Source organism: Oncorhynchus gorbuscha, linkage group LG16 (assembly GCF_021184085.1).
Source record: "Oncorhynchus gorbuscha isolate QuinsamMale2020 ecotype Even-year linkage group LG16, OgorEven_v1.0, whole genome shotgun sequence".
Taxonomy (NCBI): Eukaryota; Metazoa; Chordata; class Actinopteri; order Salmoniformes; family Salmonidae; genus Oncorhynchus; species Oncorhynchus gorbuscha.
In genome coordinates, this window is record NC_060188.1 from 7,705,393 (window position 1) to 7,731,478 (window position 26,086).

The following is a 26,086-nucleotide window of genomic DNA, read 5'->3' on the forward strand; positions in this document are numbered from 1 at the left end:
CTCATTTAAACAGTACTGTCACTGCACAACACTCATTTAAACAGCACTGTCACGACACAAAGCTCATTTAAACAGTACTGTCACTGCACAAAGCTAATTGTAACAGTACTGTCACTGCACAAAGCTCATTTAAACAGTACTGTCACTGCACAAAGCTAATTTAAACAGTACTGTCACTGCACAACACTCATTTAAACAGCACTGTCACGACACAAAGCTCATTTAAACAGTACTGTCACTGCACAAAGCTAATTGTAACAGTACTGTCACTGCACAAAGCTAATTTAAACAGTACTGTCACTGCACAACGCTCATTTAAACAGCACTGTCACGACACAAAGCTCATTTAAACAGTACTGTCACTGCACAAAGCTAATTGTAACAGTACTGTCACTGCACAAAGCTCATTTAAACAGTACTGTCACTGCACAAAGCTAATTTAAACAGTACTGTCACTGCACAACGCTCATTTAAACAGCACTGTCACGACACAAAGCTAATTTAAACAGTACTGTCACTGCACAAAGCTCGTTTAAACGCCACTGTCACGACACAAAGCTCATTTAAACGCCACTGTCACCACTGTCATTAACAATAGTTTGCACTTCTTCAGATATGCAATTAAAACCAGTTTTGAAGAAGGTGGTGGGGATAGGATCCAGAAGGCAGGTAGAAGGCTTAAATTGTGATATCACTAAAAACAATGCAGACCAAACTCTTTGGTCCTTTAAAAACCTGCTGTATGTAAAATAGTGTTCTATAGATTGGAAAATAATAAATGTGACTCGATGACAACATAATGCATGTCCACAGTGCCTTTACGTGGTAGGCTAGGGCACAAAACTTATCATCAGGTCTTACTTGACTGATTTTATCTCCGCAAACGTATCACATTTAGATGTTGGGGGAAAATTCACATAGATTTGAGGGGGTAGGATTTATCAGGTCATCAATGGTGGAGAAGAGCACTCTGGATTAATTCTGATTAATTGTGATCAAGTTAGAAAAATTAATCCGTCTGGCATTTCTAACTGCCTTGTTATATATTTCAAGTTGCTCTCTCAGAATATCATAATGGATGTACAACTTTTACTTTCTCCACTTCTGCAATGTTTCTTTAATTGAGCTCTCCTTGTCCAGACTCTAGGCCTTTATTTAGCAGGGTAACACAGACAGTTGGTCAGGGAAGGGGCGCCAGCAGAGTATCCTGGATAACAACAAGTGGTGATGAGGCCAGGACAGAGAACTCTTGTGCTCCACCACCTCCTGCATCTCCTTCTCCTCTTCCTCATGCATCTCCTCCTCCATGTTAACCACGACTCATTTGTTGTCCTTCCCAGCTGGTTGGGTGGGGTGGAGGCCAGCCTATTTATTAGACTCATCCTACCATGTGAAGTGGATGAGTCGGGATTACTCATCCTCACGACGTGTGGCTGACATCCGCTCCCTCTGCCAGCTTTCCATAGTCAGGAATAGAGAGAGTAAGTGAGCAACACAATCCTTCCAGAGATTCCAGGAAGAGAAGGAAGAGTGGGAAAGCAGGGCCTGGATCCAATAACCTCACCAGGAATTGATTCCCAAATCCTGGCAGTCACATCGGGACAGATTCCATTGTCTGTCTTCCTCACACACAAGATAGTGTGGGTGAGTCGCTTGATGGAATGTTGAATACCACTTAAGCCTCACAATAGTGAAAAGTACTAAGTAGTAGGAATTAAGTAGTGCATTTAACCTATGCTTGCCAGTTTCAGAAAGCGTTCATATTTTCTGGATGCTTCAACAAAATACTCTTTCAACATTCCTCTTTCAAAACTCTCAGGACTTTTCAGAATCTGTGGAGGTTGTATCTCCATTTATTTCCATCTGTATGACAGATTTTCAAAGTGGTAAACGTCTATGGTAATGCAAACCTACTTCATAATATGGGACCTAAAGTGAGGTAAAAAAACTCCTCTTTCTAATTGGCTCATTCATCCCCCCTCCTGTCCCCTGTAACTATTCCCCAGGTCCTTACCGTAGATGAGAATGTGCTCTCAGTCAACTTACCTGGTAAAATAAGGGTTAAATAAATAAATACAAATAACATACGTACATTCTGGAGCCCAACTGCTGCTCTCCAAGAACCTGAACCACAGAGAGAACTTTGGTTTGATTTATTTTTCATTGGGGGAGGGGAGATCTTGAGGTGCGTTGTGGCTCCACATAATCGTATGGTCGAGCGATGGCCATGGCAGAGACAGACAGACTAACCAGAATAGTAGAGTGGATGCCAACAGATACCTCAAATCATAGTTGAGAGAGTGTGTTCAGGGTAGCTGTGTATGTGTGTGGAGGAAGATGAGATGTTTTCCTCCACTGAACGGAGCAGGCCATATGGAAAGCTGTCACCTCTGCCATATAGAACAGTGTGTACTGTACACATAACCCTGTCTTACTGTCAAATGTATGGAGCGGATGAACATCAAATGACAATGTTTCTAAAACATTAGACTGTTTGACCTTGAAATGCTACAGTTTATATAGTTCTAATCATATTTCTATGAATTCATTTTTGACCAATAATATCAAATAGTAAAGACAATATATTTATTTTATTCCCCATTTAAGTCTAAATGCTTTTAAATCTAGACCTATACTAATTCATACTAGACCGTCTTCTTAAAAATAATAATAATCTTAACGATTAATAATAATCTTAACGATTAATAATAATCTTAACGGTGAAATTCCATTCGGTTCTATTGTTCGTACACAGTTGTGTAACCTGGGAACCATTGGGGCCGCCGTTTGCTGCAAAAACATTTGAGAGTCGCCGTTTGTCCAAATGTCCAAAAATACTGAATGTGCACGGCTGGACTCCTAGTCTCCAGCCAGGAGCCAATAAACAAGCCCTCGCCATGCTGACATTCTACATTTCATCTGGAGGCTTGAGGAGTCAAATACATCCCCGGACGGGGGCTGCTCTGTCAAATGGCTTCCCACAGCGTCTCCATGCTAGCCAGGCAGGAGAAGAGGCGAGGAGAGGGGAGATGGAGGGAAGAGAGTGGAGCAGGGCTGCAGGGAGAGAAAACCTGCTGGAATCACAAGTGTTAAATAGGCTTGGGGATTGGGGACTCCATCAATATAGCGCCAAATGTCATATAGCCATTGCAGCGGTAGTGTGTTGTTGTAATGGGAAAGTAACTGGTGCTTATGGGAGGGAGATGGCTACCTGCGGTGAGGGGAGAATGCCATGTACAGCCTGTTCCTCCGTAGGGGGATTACGGGGCCCTCGCCGTATGCGGCTGATACACGGCTGATACCGACCCCGGTGAACCAGGGAAAGAAAGGAGAGAAATGCAACCCAGGGTTTGGGGAATAAAAGGCCAGAGGTACTGCACAGCGACCAAGAGCCTTCCTTTCCTTTATCTGGCAACCTGTGGTTTCCAGGCGTTTCAAGTATTTTCACGGAACCCTGCCGCGAAACCAGGAAAGAAATACAGAACCGCATTTGAAGTTAGCACTGTGTGATAATATTCATTTCTTTCGGTTTAATCGGCATTTAACTTTTCAATTCATTTGCAGTCCTTCCTACAACAACAACGGTCCTTCCTATTTTATTTCGCAAATAAAATTATTTAGGATTTAAATAAGAATTTGAGATTCTTTCCTTTCCGCTCACACACACCTGCACCCCTACAAAACAAATTCTGCTCAGAAATCGCACCTAGCAGCAGGTGAGAAAGTAGTACTCGCAGCGTTTCTGAAAGCCCAGCACCACAGAACGTTAATGGCTAAACAAAATGGTGACCAGGAGAGAACCTGCGGGAGAGCGGTGCGGACCAGAGGAGAGTAGTGAGACCTCCTACCTGGGCGTCGTGTTGCCTCCACTCCTGGGTCTGGTGCTGGTGCTGGTGCAGGGCGGCCCGCGCCTCCCTCTCCATGGTGCCCACCTCCCGCTGGCGCTGCTGGACCAGATTGTCCCTCTCCGTGCTGTAATGCTGCTGTAGACGCATCCTCTCCTGCTCCTGCCCTGCACGCTGCTCGCACATCTGATTGGACAACAGGAGGTGAGAGGAAGAAGACTACAATCAGCCCCAGCCCTGTCGTCATGACAATTTGTCCATCAATCCACCCATACATCCCTTCCATCCCTCCCCATACTCCAATGCGCCCCGCCGTTGCACAAAGGACAGGACCAAAAAAAATAGAAAGTTTGTCTCTTGCCTCACGACTCGATGACTCCACGACATAATGCAATTCTTTACATCATTATTACCTCACACTGTTTCCATCCCACTATTGCTCGCTCTCTCTCTCCAAATCGGACTCCTGTCGCCCCTCTCCTATCGGCATATAAATGAGCAGTTAGCTTGGGCTGTCTATGCAGAGAGGCTGTGAGGGGTTAGCCATCTGGCTACTAGAGGAGCTACCCTCGCCCCATGCTATGAGTCTCACAGCGTGGGGAAATGGGCTTAGTAAGGGCGATGCCAATCATCATTATACTACGCCCCACTCAGAGGACGTGAGGAGAAGGAAGACAGGAACAAACTTCGGAGGGGAGAAATCTACAAAAAGCGGAGAGGAGATGGAACATGTTACTACAACCTGTCATTCTATTCATTCAGAGTCTGACAGAATGCTGCAGAAGAATCAAATCAGTGTTTGCTTTCAAATGTGGTTGCCTATCGCCGCCATATGATCGTAGCTGTACAGGTCTACGCTGACAACGAGAGAGTATTTAGAGGACGAAATAACAAAAAAGCTTCCCACAAGCTGACCAACAGAAATGCTGCCCCAACCGACACACTGAGACAGTGAGTCATCGTCTGATGGAATGAACAGAAAAGAGACGGGGAAAATACAAAAGAATCGTCCAAAAGAAAGAACCCCTTTACAAACATACCATGCTGTCAGTCAGTTGAGCTAGGCTATCCCAGTGTCCACAGACAGCTCCACTCTGCAGCGTTAGCTCTGCTAGCCTAGCGCTGCGGATCTGAGACAAGTCACATACTGTGAGGTAAAGCCTGGTGGTGGAGTGCTGAGAACGCTAAAGCCCAAGCACCACCAGTGTCTGCTTTTTTCCCAGGCTCCGCTCTCTCTGCTCTCACACCCCCAAGGCGGGGTACCCATGACCCTGTCCCATCCCCACGGTGTGCTCCCCTGCCGGGGCTGTGAAAGGCCAGCAGGGGCCCTGGGCTGGGACCCAGCTCTGAAGCTAATCCTCCACACATTGTGCTCCCCCGGCACCCTACCTGGGCCTGCCACAGATAGGACAGACAGATAGGACAGACAGAGAGACAGACAGAGCCCTAGTCCCAGCCCACAGGTTTAGCCCACAGGTTTAGCCCCAAGCTACAGACACTGCTTACGCTTAGACTAATGCTATTCTGATGATGAATGGGTATATCGACAGGAGGCTGGATTCCTCACTCAGTGAAGGCCACAAAAGACACTTCTATTAGCCACGCAGGTTTTCAGGGTTTCCACACTAGGAGGGATGACTGAATACAATGTTTTACCTGGAGTTTCTCTGTGTTTCTTCTATTGCTGTCACACATCTACATTTGTAAGGAATTAGTTAGTATGTATACATTCTACCAAAACACACAAACATACACTACTAAACACACATACTCACACACTTGGGACATGAACAGTAGTTTTCAGAAAGACATCCCACAGCTCATTTCTAGAGCAAAATCCTCTTAGACAGTTGACCACAAACAAAGCATTGTGTGAGACCGGCCTGGCCATCTTCCGTGTTATTGTCATTGGAGATGTTCGGCTTTGCTGCTCCCACAGAGTTAATACATGACATCTGCTCTGTAAATCAATTCCATTCACTATAATAGAATTCATTCAGTAATATAATAGAGACCCAATCATATCCAGCAACTGGATTTCACAGTCATGCAGAATCACGCCACAGATCCTGATTCATATCTCCACAGCATGTCAGAGTCTGATGGGTTGACTGATAGGCGGCTAATTCCTACGCAAAACTACAACAACAGCGTGACACCTGACGACAGGAGAGACAAGTGGGGAAGCATTGGCTTACTGTTTCGTGTGACCGTCCTGATTTCATTTCAGGGTTTTGGTTTTGAGAGAGAGAGAGAGGGGGTTTGGAGGTGGACAGGAAGGCCGAGCTAGATCTGTTTTCAAAAAAGTAACATTATGAAAGGAGGCAGAGGAGGAGAGAGACAGAGAGAAAGAGAGAGAGGGATTATGGAGACACACAAACATCCTGGTTACATCACAGACTTGCTGAAGAAAGGGCTTCTGGGTGCTGAGGCTCTTAAAGGGGCCGGTGTGGCCACAGCAGGAGAGGTGTGGACACAGGCCGGTGTGGACACAGCAGGAGAGGGCCTGGGAGAACAACTACACAGTGTGTGTCCTGTCACTGAGTGAGTTTAGAGAGACGGTGTTACAGAACAGCCTGCATCCTGTCACTGAGTGAGTCTACAGAGAGACGGTGTTACAGAACAGTGTGTGTTCTGTCACTGAGTGAGTCTACAGAGAGACTGTGTTACAGCACAGTGTGTGTCCTGTCACTGAGTGAGTCTACAGAGACAGTATTACAGCACAGCCTGCATCCTGTCACTGAGTGAGTCTAGAGAGAGACGGTGTTACAGAACAGCCTGCATCCTGTCACTGAGTGAGTCAAGAGAGACTGTGTTACAGCACAGTGTGTGTCCTGTCAATGAGTGAGTCGAGAGAGACGGTGTTACAGCACAACCTGTGTTCTGTCACTGAGTGAGTCTAGAGAGACAGTGTTACAGCACAGCCTGCGTCCTGTCACTGAGTGAGTCTAGAGAGACTGTGTTACAGCACAGTGTGCGTCCTGTCAATGAGTGAGTCGTGAGTGTTCTGTCACTGAGTGAGTTTAGAGAGAGACAGTGTTACAGTGTTACAGTCAGAGAGATGGTGTTACAGCACAGTGTGTGTCCTGTCACTGAGTGAGTCTAGAGAGACGGTGTTACAGCACAGTGTGTGTCCTGTCAATGAGTGAGTCTAGATAGACGGTGTTACAGAACCGCCTGCGTCCTGTCACTGAGTGAGTCTAGAGAGAGACGGTGTTACAGAACAGTGTGTGTCCTGTCACTGAGTGAGTCTAGAGAGACGGTGTTACAGAACAGCCTGCGTCCTGTCACTGAGTGAGTCTAGAGAGAGACGGTGTTACAGCACAGTGTGTGTCCTGTCACTGAGTGAGTCTAGAGAGACGGTGTTACAGCACAGTGTGTGTCCCGTCACTGAGTGAGTCTAGAGAGACGGTGTTACAGCACAGTGTGTGTCCTGTCACTGAGTGAGTCTAGAGAGACGGTGTTACAGAACAGCCTGCGTCCTGTCACTGAGTGAGTCTAGAGAGACGGTGTTACAGCACAGTGTGTGCCCTGTCACTGAGTGAGTCTAGAGAGACGGTGTTACAGAACAGCCTGCGTCCTGTCACTGAGTGAGTCTAGAGAGACTGTGTTACAGCACAGTGTGTGTCCTGTCCCTGAGTGGCTCCTACCATTGAGATGGGCCTGAGTGTAGTGGCACAGTAGAGCTGCTAACAGAGGACTAGGGGTTGTGTGACAGGACTGGACAGAATGAGAATTGGGAGAGAGACACACTAATGGGACACTGCTACTGTTGCCCCAGGAGGGTTACCCCAAACCTCAGGGAGGAGGAGGGGGAGAACTGTCTGGCCTCAGCAGGGTGACGAGAAGGGGCGAGAGAAGAACTGTCTGGCCTCAGCAGGGTGACGAAATGGGGACAGGGGAGAACTGTCTGGCCTCAGCAGGGTGACGAGAAGGGGAGAGGGAGAACTGTCAGGCCTCAGCAGGGTGACGAGAAGGGGAGAGGGAGAACTGTCAGGCCTCAGCAGGGTGACGAGAAGGGGAGAGGGAGAACTGTCAGGCCTCAGCAGGGTGACGAGAAGGGGAGAGGGAGAAATGTTAGGCCTCAGCAGGGTGACGAGAAGGGGAGAGGGAGAACTGTTAGGCCTCAGCAGGGTGACGAGAAGGGGACAGGGGAGAACTGTCTGGCCTCAGCAGGGTGACGAGAAGGGGACAGGGGAGAACTGTCTGGCCTCAGCAGGGTGACGAGAAGGGGACAGGGAGAACTGTCTGGCCTCAGCAGGGTGACGAGAAGGGGACAGGGGAGAACTGTCAGGCCTCAGCAGGGTGACGAGAAGGGGACAGGGGAGAACTGTCAGGCCTCAGCAGGGTGACGAGAAGGGGACAGGGGGGAACTGTCAGGCCTCAGCAGGGTGACGAGAAGGGGACAGGGGAGAACTGTCTGGCCTCAGCAGGGTGACGAGAAGGGGACAGGGGAGAACTGTCTGGCCTCAGCAGGGTGACGAGTTGGGGACAGGGGAGAACTGTCTGGCCTCAGCAGGGTGACGAGAAGGGGACAGGGGAGAACTGTCTGGCCTCAGCAGGGTGACGAGAAGGGGACAACTGTCTGGCCTCAGCAGGGTGAGGAGAAGGGGACAGGGGAGAACTGTCTGGCCTCAGCAGGGTGACGAGAAGGGGACAGGGGAGAACTGTCTGGCCTCAGCAGGGTGACGAGAAGGGGACAGGGGAGAACTGTCTGGCCTCAGTAGGGTGACGAGAAGGGGACAGGGGAGAACTGTCTGGCCTCAGCAGGGTGACGAGAAGGGGACAGGGGAGAACTGTCTGGCCTCAGCAGGGTGAGGAGAAGGGGACAGGGGAGAACTGTCTGGCCTCAGCAGGGTGACGAGAAGGGGACAGGGGAGAACTGTCAGGCCTCAGCAGGGTGACGAGAAGGGGACAGGGGAGAACTGTCAGGCCTCAGCAGGGTGACGAGAAGGGGACAGGGGAGAACTGTCAGGCCTCAGCAGGGTGACGAGAAGGGGACAGGGGAGAACTGGATTATTCACAGTGGGGAGTGTAGAAGTGTGCCCTGTGTGTGTACGCGTTAGCATTTCTGTGTCTATGAGTGTTTCGGTGTGTGGATGCGTTTACTAGACCTAGACTTTGTGTCATTTGTTGTCACCAAATATCTGAGGAGCAGGACAGATTAGGGGTTTCCATGGGGTCGGGGGTTACGCCACCATCTATAACAGCCTTATGACCTCCCTACGTCAGTTCAACGTCAAGGAGCAGGGCTGTGAAGGGCCGGCGTGACGTCCTAATGACCTGGAGGTCAGAGGGAAACAACTTCTCTATACATGGAGCCTCCTTTAAAACTCTCACTGATGTGACCTCAGTGGAATGTCCCTTTGTGATTGGTTCAATGGGCAAAATTGACCTGGTGACCCCGAGACACCAATCTCACTACAAGGGAACATGCAATTGGAAAATACACATCAGACAGACACAAGACTCTTTCTATACGCTCCGAATCTCTCTCTCTCTCTCCACTCTTCTGCTCTCTTTATCTCTGAGGTGGACGTCACCGATGAGTGACACCAAATGTGGCATTAGCACAGAGGGCTGATGTACTGGGACAGATGTTTCTCTCGGTGTATCGCTGAAGAAAATGACGCCAAATGCTTATAGTATGAAATAGATGCCTCTGCCTTTCTTTCATTTCCTTCCCTTGGTTAGCGTTGATTATCTTCACTTAAATATTGTCAGAACTCTGGTAATTGTCCTTGACCCCTTCTGTCACATACATACTGTTCTCCATTTAAAAGGGATTATGATATTTACATCCCGGTAAACATTTTCAGATGTTTCAGATTCAGCAACACTGACACACAAACAATGGAATATTACAACTAGGATAAAAACCTGCTTTTGACAACAGACTATTTAATGGTAGGACTGAAACGCAATTGTCACTACTACAATGTTTTGTGAAAACACTTTAACATCTTCAACTGAGCTCCACTTCTGCTCCTCACTTTAACTCCAATTTAATGGGCATTTTATGTGGATTTTAAATAAATAAAAGGAGAATTCACAATACGATTATATTCAAACTTCAATAACCCCTGTATCGAGAGATTATTAGGAAAGGCGCAACCTCAAACCGACCATTCCACCACGGATCAAATCGGAAACGGAAACCCATTACTCTATTTGCCACCACAACATTGCTCTCATATCCTCCACTCCAAAACATCTGGAGCGAGTGACAGGCACCGCTAGTCTGTCTGCGCGTGGGGAATGAGAGTCGGGATGGTTATTAGGCAGAGGTGGAGAGATCCGCTAGTCTGTCTGCGCGTGGGGAATGAGAGTCGGGATGGTTATTAGGCGGAGGTGGAGAGATCCGCTAGTCTGTCTGCGCGTGGGGAATGAGAGTCGGGATGGTTATTAGGCGGAGGTGGAGAGATCCGCTAGTCTGTCTGCGCGTGGGGAATGAGAGTCGGGATGGTTATTAGGCGGAGGTGGAGAGATCCGCTAGTCTGTCTGCGCGTGGGGAATGAGAGTCGGGATGGTTATTAGGCGGAGGTGGAGAGATCCGCTAGTCTGTCTGCGCGTGGGGAATGAGAGTCGGGATGGTTATTAGGCGGAGGTGGAGAGATCCGCTAGTCTGTCTGCGCGTGGGGAATGAGAGTCGGGATGGTTATTAGGCGGAGGTGGAGAGATCCGCTAGTCTGTCTGCGCGTGGGGAATGAGAGTCGGGATGGTTATTAGGCGGAGGTGGAGAGATCCGCTAGTCTGTCTGCGCGTGGGGAATGAGAGTCGGGATGGTTATTAGGCGGAGGTGGAGAGATCCGCTAGTCTGTCTGCGCGTGGGGAATGAGAGTCGGGATGGTTATTAGGCGGAGGTGGAGAGATCCGCTAGTCTGTCTGCGCGTGGGGAATGAGAGTCGGGATGGTTATTAGGCGGAGGTGGAGAGATCCGCTAGTCTGTCTGCGCGTGGGGAATGAGAGTCGGGATGGTTATTAGGCGGAGGTGGAGAGATCCGCTAGTCTGTCTGCGCGTGGGGAATGAGAGTCGGGATGGTTATTAGGCAGAGGTGGAGAGATCCGCTAGTCTGTCTGCGCGTGGGGAATGAGAGTCGGGATGGTTATTAGGCGGAGGTGGAGAGATCCGCTAGTCTGTCTGCGCGTGGGGAATGAGAGTCGGGATGGTTATTAGGCGGAGGTGGAGAGATCCGCTAGTCTGTCTGCGCGTGGGGAATGAGAGTCGGGATGGTTATTAGGCGGAGGTGGAGAGATAGATGTGTTTTTTTAAAGAGCTCGGGAAATCAATCATGTCTTTGACACACACTGTAATCACAGATGATACCCTAGTTAGTGACTGGATACACTGAGAATAAGTGGACTCTCTAGTGTCACAGATATGAGGTTGGCTCACAACAATACTGAATATTACTCATTGGACATAGTAGCCGACACAAAGGTGATATTAAAAACATCTGTTTTTCAACTCATACACCAAGTTAAAACATAGGCTACATATACAGTATGCTGTGTAAACATGTAATGGTCCCAGTGTGTTTAGTCGTTTCCACCGATGACACCGCTTGGCACGGTGGTTCACTTCACAGCTCCAAAGAGGCTAAACTGAACAGGGGAATGGTGTCTCCAATTCTTCATACAATCCCATCATTTCCACCAGATAATGGACATTCCAGTGGGTTAATTCAATTTCCTCCTCATAAAAGTAGACTTTATATCAACGAGTTAGATTTCAATAGAAAAGGAAAATGGATTGGAGATTTCTAATCAAAGGAAACTGATGGGGCTGGAAGATAAGACGACGGTATGAGCCGAACACAGATTGTATCAGAGTTGTCCATTGGGGGTTTAATAGTTGATTAAGACCACAAATATCTGTTGAATATCATCTGTGTATGTCTTTTGTGATGAGGCAATACAGAGGAATAAAAAAATGACTAAATATAATAATTTAAAAAACTCACTCAAATGGATTTCAGAATGTCCCACATACAATTAGTGTACAAAACATTAGAAACACCTGCTCTTTCCATGACATAGACTGACCAGGTGAATACAGGTGAAAGCTATGATCCCTTATTGATATCACTTGTTAAATCTTCTTCAATCAGTGTAGATGAAGGGGAGGAGACGGGTTAAAGAAGGATTTTTAAGCCTTGAGAAAATTGAGACATGGACTCTGTATGTGTGTCACTCAGAGGGTGAATGGGCAAGACGAAATATTGAAGTGCCTTTGAACAGGATATGGTAGTAGGTGCCAGGCTCACTGGTTTGTGTCAAGAACTGCAACACAGCTGGGTTTTTCACACTCAACAGTTTCCCGTGTGTATCAAGAATGGTCCACCATCCAAAGGACATCCAGCCAACTTGACACAACTGTGGAAAGCATTGGAGTTAACAGGGACCAGCATCCCTGTGAAAAGCTTTCGACACCATGTAGAGTTAATGCCCAGACGAATTGAGGCTGTTCTGAGGGCAAAAGGAGGTGCAACTCAATATTAGGTCTGTTCCTAATGTTTTATACACTCAGTGTACAGTATGCTATGTAAACATGTAAAGGTCTGTGTGTTTAGTCGTTTCAACCAATGACACCCCTTTGCATGGTAGTTAAACGGATCAGACCCTTTTTTTTCAATTTACACCTAAAATGACATACCCAAATCTAACTGCCTGTAGCTCAGGACCTGAAGCAAGGATATGCATATTCTTGATACCATTTGAAAGGAAACACTTTGAAGTTTGTGGAATTGTGAAATTAATGTTGGAGAATATAACACATTAGATTTGGTAAAGGAGAATGCAAAGAAAAAAACATGCGCTTCCAATTTTTTTTGGTTCCACCATTTTGAAATGCAAGAGAAATGTCATTATATCACCTAGGAGTCTAGGCGCAATTTAGATTGTGGCTACTAGATGGCAGCAGTGTATGTGCAACGTTTTAGACTGATCCAATGATTCATTGCATTTCTGTTAAAAATGTTGTATCAAGTCTGCCCAAATGTGCCCGAATTGGTTAATTGATACATTTTGAAGTACACAACTATAGAGAATATACAACAATTATATTGTACTAAAAAAATGTGTTTACACACTCCCAGAAAGGTCATAAATGATGGTAATTAGCTTCCCTACAGAAAAGACACTAACCTTTACACATCTAGATGGGGGGCGGCAGACACAGCAGGGGTTTAAAACGTAGAACTCAGTTCCTACTTTTGAATATAAAAATAGATTTTATCAAACAAAACTATGCTACATTTTATCTCTGGGACCCTCAGGATGACAAATCAGAGTAAGATTACTGAATGTAAGTACATTATTTACCTTCAGAGGTGAATGTATCAAACCAGTTGCTGTGATTCGTTTTTTTTGTGTGTACTCTCCTCAAACAGTAGCATGGTATTTTTTCACTGTAATAGCTACTGTAAATTGGATAGCGTCACTAGATTAACAAGAATGTAAACTTGCTGCCAATATAATACATGTCTATGTCATGGGAAATGTTCTTGTTATTTACAACGTCATTCTAATCACATTAACTCAACCGTCCCGCTGGGGGGACACCGATCCCGTAGAGGTTTTAACTTCATGATTCTAAAGAGGCTAAACTGAACAGCAATAAAGGGGTGTGGTTTGTGTTAGATGCCTCAAGCTTTCTCCAATTCTTCATACAATCCCATCATTTCCACCAGATAATGGACATTCCAGTGGGTTAATTCAATTTCCTCCTCATAAAAGTAGACTTTATATCAGCGAGTTAGATTTCAATAGAAAAGGAAAATGGTTTGGAGATTTCTAATCAGAGGAAACTGATGGGGCTGGAAGATAAGACGATGGTATGAGCCGAACACAGATTGAATCAGAGTTGTCCATTGGGGGTTTAATAGTTGATTAAGACCACAAATATCTGTTGAATATCATCTGTGTCTTTTGTGATGAGGCAATACAGATGGCTCAGTAGAGGATGATGTCAGAATGTCCCCGTATTCAAATACACAAATACATATTCAATTAATTCATCCCCAAATTATAGGAAATGCTTAAAGTTTAAACAAGACATTTTTGGGCAAAAACATAACAGTATCAAGTCCCCCTCTCTCCTCTCACCCACTGACCTGCTGTTCGTATTTCTGTTTGAGCTCCTCCACTTGGTAGGAGAACTCCTTGGCCTGTTTCTCTCTTAGGGACTTGGAGCGGGTCAGATCCTCCTCCACCTTATCCATCTACAGGAGGGAGAGAAAGATCACTCTGTGATTCTCAATGACAATAGCAACATATGTTCCATGCTCAGAGAGAGCGAGAGAAATCTATTGAGAAAGTAATGAGAGGTTACTCTGTGACATCCTGGCACAGACAACTGTCCATTTACATAGAAAAGGAGAAATGGGATCTTTCCCAATGACTTATCTACAGACAGGTGAGAGAATGGCACTATGGCAATATGTTGTGATTAATTCTGTTATTATGTGAAAACATCCTTTGAACTGCAGGGACAGTTTCTGTTCTGCATGGTGCTGTGAGTCTTTATATTCTACACTCACAATAGGACAGACAAGTTTCTTTAAACGGCATCCAGCGGAGTGAAAGCTTTTAACATGAGAAGTAATCAATTTAGACACAACCCTATCGATACACTTTAACACCAACATAACACTCACAGAGAGAGAGAGAGAAAGACAGAGAGAGAGAGAGAGAGAGAGAGAGAGAGAGAGAGAGAGAGAGAGAGAGAGAGAGAGCGAGAGCGAGAGCGAGAGCGAGAGCGAGAGCGAGAGCGAGAGAGAGGACAGACAGAGGACAGACAGAGGACAGACAGAGGACAGACAAAGGACAGACTTAAGATGCTTTCTTATATTCTTAAAGATAGGGCGAAATGGAGATAGAAAGAGATGTAAAGAGATGGATGAGAGAAAAAGAGAGGGGGGTTGCAGAGAAGATTGATGCTCTCTCATGACTTTGATGTGAGACGAGGATAGAGAGAGATGGAAAATCGGGAGTCCAGGGGATCGCTGGGGAGAGGAGGAGGAGAGTAAAAGGAGGGATAAGGATAGGGGGAAGAGGAGGAGTGTGACTGCCCATGGTGCTGTCAGTTAGGCCCACTGTATGTCTATTCTATGATATTCCCACCCACACAATGTCAATAAGTTCCATGTTAAGGGCCTACAGTAACATACTAATTAGCACAGAACATCTCCACTGTTCACAATGTAACACGTGCTCTGTCAATGAAGCCCACACACACTCTGCCCAGAAGTGCTGACACTCTGTAGTTCTCTCTCACTTTGTTTACAGCTAAGTCTGCATCGATTAGTTATCTCTCAATAATCCACAGCCCACATTCTGCCAAGTGTTGATCTGCGGCCCAGTGAAATAGACTAATTACTCCATCACTGTTTAGAGACGCGTCCTCTGTGACGGCATCTAACATCAATACCACCCGGCCCACTCCACATATATACCACCCGGCCCACTCCACATATATACCACCCGGCCCACTCCACATATATACCACCCGGCCCACTCCACATATATACCACCCGGCCCACTCCACATATATACCACCCGGCCCACTCCACATATATACCACCCGGCCCACTCCACATATATACCACCCGGCCCACTCCACATATATACCACCCGGCCCACTCCACATATATACCACCCGGCCCACACAGGGTGAAAGCAGGCAGGCAGGCAGGCGCACACACAGCACACACACACACACACACACACACACACACACACACACACACACACACACACACACACACACACACACACACACACACACACACACACACACACACACACACACACACACACACACACACACACACACACACACACACACACACACACACAGGTCAAAGTCAAGGGCTTTAGTGATAGAACTAAACACTGTAGGATTGTTAACTCAGGCCACTTTAAATTGTTCATTAAAATCATAAGAACTGTCTGTAAAAATCACACAGTGGGATTTCAATTTATGGGAACATAGAATCAATTCTTTGCTTTTCTCATGTTTTGCCACCTAGCACTCTGTGAAGATAATACAGATGATCACAAATAGAGGGCCCTAAAAGGAACATGTTTAAACCAGCTGTGAGAGAGAGGGAAAGACAGAGAGCATGAACGAGAGAGAGCAAGAAGGAGAGAGAAAGAGGGAGAGAATGAGAGACAGAGGAATCTGTGTGCAGCCAGCATGGCGCCCCTGTGCATCTGTGGCCAGGCTGTGTCAGAGGTGTGTGTGTGTGTGTGTGTGTGTGTGTGTGTGTGTGTGTGTGTGTGTGTGTGTGTGTGTGTGTGTGTGTGTGTGTGTGTGTGTGTGTGTGTGTGTGTGTGTGTGTGTGTGTGTGTGTGTGTGTGTGTGTGTGTGTGTGTGTGTGTGTGTGAGTGAGTGAGTGAGTGAGTGAGTGAGTGAGTGAGTGAGTGAGTGAGTGAGTGAGTGAGTGAGTGAGTGAGTGAGTGAGACGGGCCTGCAGTCATCGGCAATGTCTTGGTTTGATCACTGTCTGTTTGTCATCCAGCCTCCACTCTCTGTGTTGATGAGATAGGAAAGAGAGGGGACAGGGGAAGTGTGTGAGGGCACACTAGGGTCAGAGACGATGGAAGAGATGTGCATGTGTCTATGTGTATGTAAACTAAACTCCTGGTCTAAAGCTGACGACCAACACCAGCGTGCTGGAGGAGGCCGGAATAAACAGCATCACCACTACTGGTCGTTAGAGCGTTGGGCCAGTAACTGAAAGGTTGATGGATCCAAACCCCGAGCTGACAAATCTGTCGTTCTGCCCCTGAACAAGGCAGTTAACCCACTGTTCCTAGGCCGGCATTGTAAATAAGAATTTGTTCTAAACTGACTTGCCTAGTTAAATAAAGGTTAAATAAAATTAAAATAAATATATATATATATATATATATTACAAACCCAACTCTAATTGGACAGGTTGTGTGATCCGGATGCCCAACTCACGCCTCCCGAAACAGATCATGTGCTTCCAGTTGAAGGAAAGTCAGCGAGCCCTTGGCGGACAAAGGAAACACTACAAAGACAACATCAGAAATGATACATCCCTCCAACAACTGGAAGAACACTGCACTAAACAGATAACTGGAAGGACACTGCACTAAACCTACAACAGGAAGGACACTGCACTAAACCTACAACTGGAAGGACACTGCACTAAACAGACAACTGGAAGGACACTGCACTAAACAGACAACTGGAAGGACACTGCATTAAACAGACAACTGGAAGGACACTGCACTAAACTACAACTGGAAGGACACTGCACTAAACCTACAACTGGAAGGACACTGCACTAAACAGACAACTGGAAGGACACCGTAATAAACATACAACTGGAAGGACACTGCACTAAACCTACAACTGGAAGGACACTGCACTAAACAGACAACTGGAAGGACACTGCACTAAACAGACAACTGGAAGGACACTGCACTAAACAGACAACTGGAAGGACACTGCACTAAACAGACAACTGGAAGGACACTGCACTAAACAGACAACTGGAAGGACACTGTAATAAACATACAACTGGAAGGACACTGCACTAAACCTACAACTGGAAGGACACTGCACTAAACAGACAACTGGAAGGACACTGCACTAAACAGACAACTGGAAGGACACTGCACTAAACAGACAACTGGAAGGCCACTGCATTAAACCTACAACTGGAAGGCCACTGCACCAAACCTACAACTGGAAGGCCACTGCACTAAACAGACAACTGTAAGGACACTGCACTAAACAGACAACTGGAAGGACACTGCACTAAACAGACATCTGGAAGGACACTGCACTAAACAGACAACTGGAAGGACACTGCACTAAACAGACAACTGGAAGGACACTGCACTAAACAGACAACTGGAAGGACACTGCACTAAACAGACAACTGGAAGGACACTGCACACTAAACAGACAACTGGAAGGACACTGCACTAAACAGACTACTGGAAGGACACGGCACTAAACAGACAACTGGAAGGACACTGCACTAAACAGATATCTGGAAGGACACTTCAGGACCCTGTCTTTCAAAGATAATTCGTAAAAATCCAAATAACTTCACATATCTTCATTGTAAAGGGTTTAAACACTGTTTCCCATGCTTGTTCAATGAACCATAAACAATTAATGAACATGCACCTGTGGAATGGTCGTTAAGACACTAACAGCTTACAGACGGTAGGCAATTAAGGTGACAGTTACAAAAACTCAGGACTATGGGCACAAACCCACTGTCACTGGACCAGATAGGACTGGCAAAAAGTGCTCTTCACTAACGAGTCGCGGTTTTGTCTCACCAGGGGTGATGGTCGGATTTGCGTTTATCGTCAAAGGAATGAGCGTTACACCGAGGCCTGTACTCTGGAGCGGGAGGTGGAGGTGGAGGGTCAGTCATGGTCTGGGGCAGTGTGTCACAGCATCATCGGACTGAGCTTGTTGTCATTGCAGGCAATCTCAACGCTGTGCGTTACAGGGAAGACATCCTCCTCCCTCATGTGGTAACCTTCCTGCAGGCTCATCCAGCATGACAATGCCACCAGTCATACTGCTCATTCTGTGCGTGATTTCCTGCAAGACAGGAATGTCAGTGTTCTGCCATGGCCAGCGAAGAGCCCGGATCTCAATCCCATTTACCACGTCTCGGACCTGTTGGATGGCTAGGGCCATTCCCCCCGGAAATGTCCGGGAACTTGCAGGAGCCTTGGTGGAAGAGTGAGGTAACATCTCACAGCAAGAGTTGGCAAATCTGGTGCAGTCCATGAGGAGGAGATGCACTGCAGTACTTAATGCAGCTGATGGCCACACCAGATACTGTTACTTTTGAACCCCATTTGTTCAGGGACACATTATTCCATTTCTGTTAGTCACATGTCTGTAGAACTTGTTCAGTTTATGTCTCAATTGTTGAATCTTGTTATGTTCATACAAATATTTACACATGTTAAGTTTGCTGAAAATAAACACAGTTGACAGTGAGAGGACGTTTCTTTTTTAGTCGTATCAGTATGTTTCATGTAGTAGTATCAGTATTTTACCTGTAGTTTCATGTAGTATTATCAGTATGTTACTTGTAGTTTGATGTAGTATTATCAGTATGTTACCTGTAGTTTCATTATCAGCATGTTACCTGTAGTTTCATGTAGTATTATCAGCATGTTACCTGTAGTTTCATGTAGTATTATCAGTATGTTTCATGTAGTATTATCAGCATGTTACCTGTAGTTTCATGTAGTATTATCAGTATGTTTCATGTAGTAGTATCAGTATGTTACCTGTAGTTTCATGTAGTATTATCAGCATGTTACCTGTAGTTTCATGTAGTATTATCAGCATGTTACCTGTAGTTTCATGTAGTATTATCAGCATGTTACCTGTAGTTTCATGTAGTATTATCAGTATGTTTCATGTAGTATTATCAGCATGTTTCATGTAGTATTATCAGTATGTTTCATGTAGTATTATCAGCATGTTACCTGTAGTTTCATGTAGTATTATCAGCATGTTACCTGTAGTTTCATGTAGTATTATCAGCATGTTACCTGTAGTTTCATGTAGTATTATCAGCATGTTACCTGTAGTTTCATGTAGTATTATCAGCATGTTACCTGTAGTTTCATGTAGTATTATCAGCATGTTACCTGTAGTTTCATGTAGTATTATCAGTATGTTTCATGTAGTATTATCAGCATGTTACCTGTAGTTTCATGTAGTATTATCAGCATGTTACCTGTAGTTTCATGTAGTATTATCAGTATGTTTCATGTAGTATTATCAGCATGTTACCTGTAGTTTCATGTAGTATTATCAGCATGTTACCTGTAGTTTCATGTAGTATTATCAGCATGTTACCTGTAGTTTCATGTAGTATTATCAGCATGTTACCTGTAGTTTCATGTAGTATTATCAGCATGTTACCTGTAGTTTCATGTAGTATTATCAGTATGTTTCATGTAGTATTATCAGCATGTTACCTGTAGTTTCATGTAGTATTATCAGCATGTTACCTGTAGTTTCATGTAGTATTATCAGCATGTTACCTGTAGTTTCATGTAGTATTATCAGCATGTTACCTGTTTCAGTTTCATGTAGTATTATCAGCATGTTACCTGTAGTTTCATGTAGTATTATCAGTATGTTTCATGTAGTATTATCAGCATGTTACCTGTAGTTTCATGTAGTATTATCAGCATGTTACCTGTAGTTTATCAGTTCATGTAGTATTATCAGTATGTTTCATGTAGTATTATCAGCATGTTACCTGTAGTTTCATGTAGTATTATCAGCATGTTACCTGTAGTTTCATGTAGTATTATCAGTATGTTTCATGTAGTATTATCAGCATGTTACCTGTAGTTTCATGTAGTATTATCAGTATGTTACCTGTAGTTTCATGTAGTATTATCAGTATGTTTCATGTAGTATTATCAGTATGTTTCATGTAGTATTATCAGTATGTTTCATGTAGTATTATCAGCATGTTACCTGTAGTTTCATGTAGTATTATCAGTATGTTTCATGTAGTATTATCAGCATGTTACCTGTAGTTTCATGTAGTATTATCAGCATGTTACCTGTAGTTTCATGTAGTATTATCAGTATGTTTCATGTAGTATTATCAGCATGTTACCTGTAGTTTCATGTAGTATTATCAGCATGTTACCTGTAGTTTCATGTAGTATTATCAGTATGTTTCATGTAGTATTATCAGCATGTTACCTGTAGTTTCATGTAGTATTATCAGCATGTTACCTGTAGTTTCATGTAGTATTATCAGCATGTTACCTGTAGTTTCATGTAGTATTATCAGTATGTTTCATGTAGTATTATCAGTATGTTTCATGTAGTATTATCAGTATGTTTCATGTAGTATTATCAGTATGTTACCTGTAGTTTCATGTAGTATTATCAGTATGTTTCATGTAGTATTATCAGTATGTTTCATGTAGTATTATCAGTATGTTTCATGTAGTATTATCAGCATGTTACCTGTCAGCATGTTACCACAGCAACTGTCACAAGTTCTGCTGCAACAGTGGGCCATAAACAGATGCAGGTATGTGTCTGTGGTTGGAGGAAAGTTACATCACACCATGGGTTGAGGATCCACCAGGGGAAGAAGGGGTGTTTGGGTAAAGAGAGACAGAGAACTCGCATTGATTACTTTCTGCGAAAGCGATCAAATCAGTCGAATGAAGCACAGCAACTGGACGCAAACCATAGTTTGCAGTGCATCAGTACCACTGTCATGGAGGACGTAAACTCAAGCACCGAAGTAGCAACTGAGGTGGAACCAACAACAGGAGTGGAACTCACCCAGCCTCCCAGACCTGCAGTCGAGAGGAGACTACCAGGGCACAGACCGTATGTGAAGTGGCCTGGCGCCAGTGACAAGAAGTTGTGGGAAACAGTGAATACTGACCTTACCTTGACCCTCGAGAAACTTCGAGGCACAGTGGAGAAGAAGTTGGAGAGGATGGGGACATCATCTATGAGTACGGGACAGAAAGATTTGGAGTGGAAGAGGCAAAAGGCGGGAGAAAGGTTCCAACCCCACCAGTTTCCAGAAGGCAACAAGAAATCAAGCGCCTCGTTCAAGAAAGGCGGCAGCTTAAGAAACAGTGGAAGAAGGCCTCGGAAGTGGAAAAGGAGGGCATAGAGGCACTTCAAGCTGACATCAAAACCCGGTTGGCATCCCTCCGTAGAGCAGAGAACCTACGGAAACGCAGAAGGAAAAAAGAACAAACTAGAACTCGATTCTATAAAGATCCCTTCAAGTTCCTTAAAAGTCTCTTCACAAAAGGAAAAAGTGGAGCTCTAAAAACAACAAAGAAAGACCTAGAGGAGCACTTGAGAATAACAAACGTTGACTCAAAGCGACATGAACATCTGGCCATCCCATCAGATATCCCACCCATTGAACCCCGGAACATCATATTGAGACCAGCCCTCCGACATGGAAAGAGGTGGAAGACACAGTTCGACGGGCAAGAACAGCATCAGGCCCGGGGCCAAATGGAGTCCCGTACAAAGTGTATAAGAACACACCAGACGTCCTGAGGTTCCTCTGGAGGCTTATGAGAACAGCTTGGCAGAAGAAGATAATACCCAAAGTGTGGCGTAGGGCAGGCGGGGTCCTGATCCCTAAGGAGAAGGATGCAGTGAACATCAGCCAATTCCGCCCAATCTCCTTACTGAATGTCGAGGGAAAAATCTTCTTTAGGGTCATTGCCCAGAGGATGGCTGAGTACCTACAAAGGAATACGTACGTCGATGCATCTGTACAGAAGGCAGGAATATCAGGGTTCTCTGGCTGCTTGGAACATTCCAGCATGATCTGGCATCAGATCCAAATGGCCAAGGTGGAGAAAAGGGACCTCCATGTAGTCTTCCTCGACCTCGCCAATGCATTTGGCTCTGTGCCCCATGAACTCCTGTGGTCTGCCTTCAGATTTTTCCACATACCGGACACCATCACAAACCTGGTGAAGTCGTACTTCCAGGATCTGCAGTTCTGCTTCACCACCTCAGAGTTCACCACCTCATGGCAGTGCCTGAATGTAGGTATAATGGCGGGATGTACCATTTCTCCGTTGGCATTCACAATGGCAATGGAGGTTATCATCAGATCCTCAAAATGGGTTGCTGGTGGACAGCGAGTCGACTCTGGTTTCCGCCTCCCTCCACTCAGAGCCTACATGGACGACATTACAACATTGACCACCACTGTCCCATGCACCAGGAGACTGCTCAGAAAACTTGAGGAGAACATCAGTTGGGCCCGTATGAAGATTAAACCATCCAAGTCACGCAGCATCTCGATTGTGAAGGGAGTACTCTCTGACCTGAAATTCTTCATCGGAGATGACCAAATCCCAACAGTGTCTGAGCAGCCGGTAAAAAGCCTTGGAAGGTGGTATGATGCAAGCCTGAAGGACAAAGACCAGGTGCAACAGCTGCGCAAAGACATCAGTAGTAGCCTACAGTCCATCGACAACACCCAGCTACCTGGAAAGTTAAAGGCCTGGTGTCTGCAGTTTGGACTCCTACCCCGGGTGTTGTGGCCCTTAGCACTGTATGAGGTTCCAATCTCAACAGTGGAGAAGATGGAAAGAGGAGTCACAGGCTACTTAAAGAAGTGGCTTGGAGTTCCACGATGCCTTACCACCATAGGCCTCTATGGAGATGGTGTCCTCAAGCTGCCCCTCACCAGTCTAACAGAGGAATTCAAGTGTGCAAAAACCAGGCTCCAAATGACACTGAATGAATCTCGAGACCCAGTGGTGAGCAACAACGCGCCGACCTTGGCAACTGGGCGCAAATGGAGGCCAGGAAAAGCAGTCCAGGAGGCAACAGCAGCCCTCAGACATGCTGACATTGTGGGTCATGTTCAGCAAGGGAGAGGAGGCCTTGGGCTAACTAGCCGTGCTGCTTGGAGTAAGGCCACTGCACCAGAGCGGCGGAAGATGGTAGTGCAGGAAGTACGCCATCAGGAGGAGGCTGCAAGGTGGGCCAAGGCAGTCTCTCTTGCCAAACAGGGACAGTGGACTCGATGGGACAGTGTGGAGAAGAGGAAGATCAGCTGGAAGGATCTGTGGGCCATGGAAGCGAGGCGGTTGAGCTTTTCCATCAGAGCAACATATGACGTCCTTCCAACACCAGTTAATCTTCACCAATGGTATGGTGAAGATCCGGACTGTGCCCTCTGTTCCATGCCAGCCAACCTCAGGCACATTCTCACAGGCTGTAAAACAAGCCTCGCCCAAGGACGCTACACTTGGCGTCACAACCAAGTCCTTAAAAACCTTGCGTCCGCCCTGGAGGACAAGCGAGCTGCCACCAACTCCCTACCACCCACAGCAGCATCACACTCCTTACGGACAAACTTTGTCCGCGAAGGGGCTAAACCACCGAAGAGCGGCTCTACACCATTAGAGCGAGACCAGCTGCGCTTGGCCCGCGACTGGAAAATGCTAGCTGACATTGGCCGGCAACTTGTGTTTCCTCCGGAGATCGCAACCACCACCCTAAGACCTGACATGGTGCTCTGGTCCCGTTCACTCAATAAGGTCTTCATCATTGAGCTCACAGTACCCTGGGAAAACTCAATAGATGAGGCTTATGAGCGAAAACATCTGCGCTATGCTGATCTAGCTGCCGAAGCACGGCATCATGGCTGGAACACAGAAGTCCGACCAGTGGAGGTGGGCTGCAGAGGTTTTGTGGCAACATCTACAACCAGACTGCTTAGAGACCTGGGAATTAAGGGCCAGAGCCAGCGTTCGGCAATCAAAGCTGTATCAGAGGCGGCAGAAGGCAGCAGTCAGTGGCTCTGGATGAAGAGGAAAGACCCCAGCTGGGCCCCGAAGTGAGAGGGCCAGGAGGTATGCGGTCAACAATGATTGACTCAGGGAGGAGGACGCCCCTGCCATGCATAGTCCCATGGGATGTTTGCTATCAACAACAAGGCAACTCCTATGACTAATTGGGAATGGGACGCAAGCGTAGGATTGATCACCCTGTCGCTGGCCGCCTGTGAGGAGGGTGTATAGTGTGAAAGGCCGAAACACCCTAGGAACCAAAGGTACACTACTGACGATGCGCTCCCCAAATTTCACCACGCTCACTGTTCATTAACTCTTGGAAGTGCTTGCACAAAGGATAGTAACATCTCATCCTGTGTTCTTGGAATCTTAGTTTCATGTAGTATTATCAGTATGTTTCATGTAGTATTATCAGCATGTTACCTGTAGTTTCATGTAGTATTATCAGCATGTTACCTGTAGTTTCATGTAGTATTATCAGTTTCATGTATATTATCATGTTACCTGTAGTTTCATGTAGTATTATCAGTATGTTTCATGTAGTATTATCAGCATGTTACCTGTAGTTTTATCATGTAGTATTATCAGCATGTTACCTGTAGTTTCATGTAGTATTATCAGTATGTTTCATGTAGTATTATCAGCATGTTACCTGTAGTTTCATGTAGTATTATCAGCATGTTACCTGTAGTTTCATGTAGTATTATCAGTATGTTTCATGTAGTATTATCAGCATGTTACCTGTAGTTTCATGTAGTATTATCAGCATGTTACCTGTAGTTTCATGTAGTATTATCAGTATGTTTCATGTAGTATTATCAGCATGTTACCTGTAGTTTCATGTAGTATTATCAGCATGTTACCTGTAGTTTCATGTAGTATTATCAGCATGTTACCTGTAGTTTCATGTAGTATTATCAGCATGTTACCTGTAGTTTCATGTAGTATTATCAGTATGTTACCTGTTATTTCATGTGGCATTATCAGCATGTTACCTGTAGTTTCATGTTAGCGTAGGTCTTCTCTGAGCTGATCTCTACTTGCTTCTTAAAGTGTTCCAGAGCATTCTCTGCCTCCTGGGTATGCTGCCGCTGACACTCCCTCTCACGTCCCAGCTGCTCCTCCTTCTCCCTGAAACACATACACACATTAACACATCAACAAGCGGACCTCCATAGTCCCTGTGCCCAAGGAAGTGAAGGTACCCTGCCTAAATGATTACGTAAGTATGCTCGCTCTAATTCTTTCTTTCTTTCTTTCTTTCTTTCTTTCAGAGGACCTGAGTCCTAGAACCATGCCTCAGGACTACCTGGCGTAGTCCTCCAGTTTCAACTGTTCTGCCTGCGGCTATGGAATCCTGACCTGGTCACTGGACGTGCTACCTGTCCCAGACCTGCTGTTTTCAACTCTCTAGAAACAGCAGGAGCTGTAGAGATACTCTTAATGATCGGCTATGAAAAGCCAACTGACATCTACTTCTGAGGTGCTGACTTGTTGCACCATTGACAACGACTGTGACTTGTATTATTTGACCCTGCTGGTCATTTATGAACATTGGAACATCTTGGCCATGTTCTGTTATAATCACCACCTGGCACAGCCAGAAGAGGACTGGCCACCCCTCATAGCCTGGTTCCTCTCTAGGTTTCTTCCTAGGTTTTGGCCTTTCTATGGAGTTTTTCCTAGCAACCGTGCTTCTACACCTGCATTGCTTGCTGTTTGGGGTTTTAGGCTGGGTTTCTGTATAGCACTTTGAGATATCAGCTGATGTAAGAAGGTCTATATAAATACATTTGATGTGATCACCGCCCCGTGGCACTCACGTCGGTAGCCATGAAGTGCTTTGAAAGGCTGGTCATGGCTCACATCAACAGCATCCTCCCGGA

At 45.8% G+C, this 26,086-nt stretch overlaps 1 protein-coding gene across 4 annotated transcripts in view; it reads right to left on the reverse strand.

The window, feature by feature from the left end:
* Positions 1-26,086, reverse strand: part of cep112 (centrosomal protein 112) — a 263,230-nt gene that overhangs the window by 122,769 nt on the left and 114,375 nt on the right. For all 4 annotated transcript variants that reach the window (XM_046306159.1, XM_046306155.1, XM_046306156.1 and 1 more), the window contains 3 exons: positions 25,196-25,331; positions 13,961-14,068; positions 3,849-4,031 (listed from right to left, as the gene is read on the reverse strand). In XM_046306159.1, the coding sequence (XP_046162115.1) occupies positions 3,849-4,031; positions 13,961-14,068; positions 25,196-25,331 (427 nt within the window). The remainder of the gene's footprint in view (positions 1-3,848; positions 4,032-13,960; positions 14,069-25,195; positions 25,332-26,086) is intronic.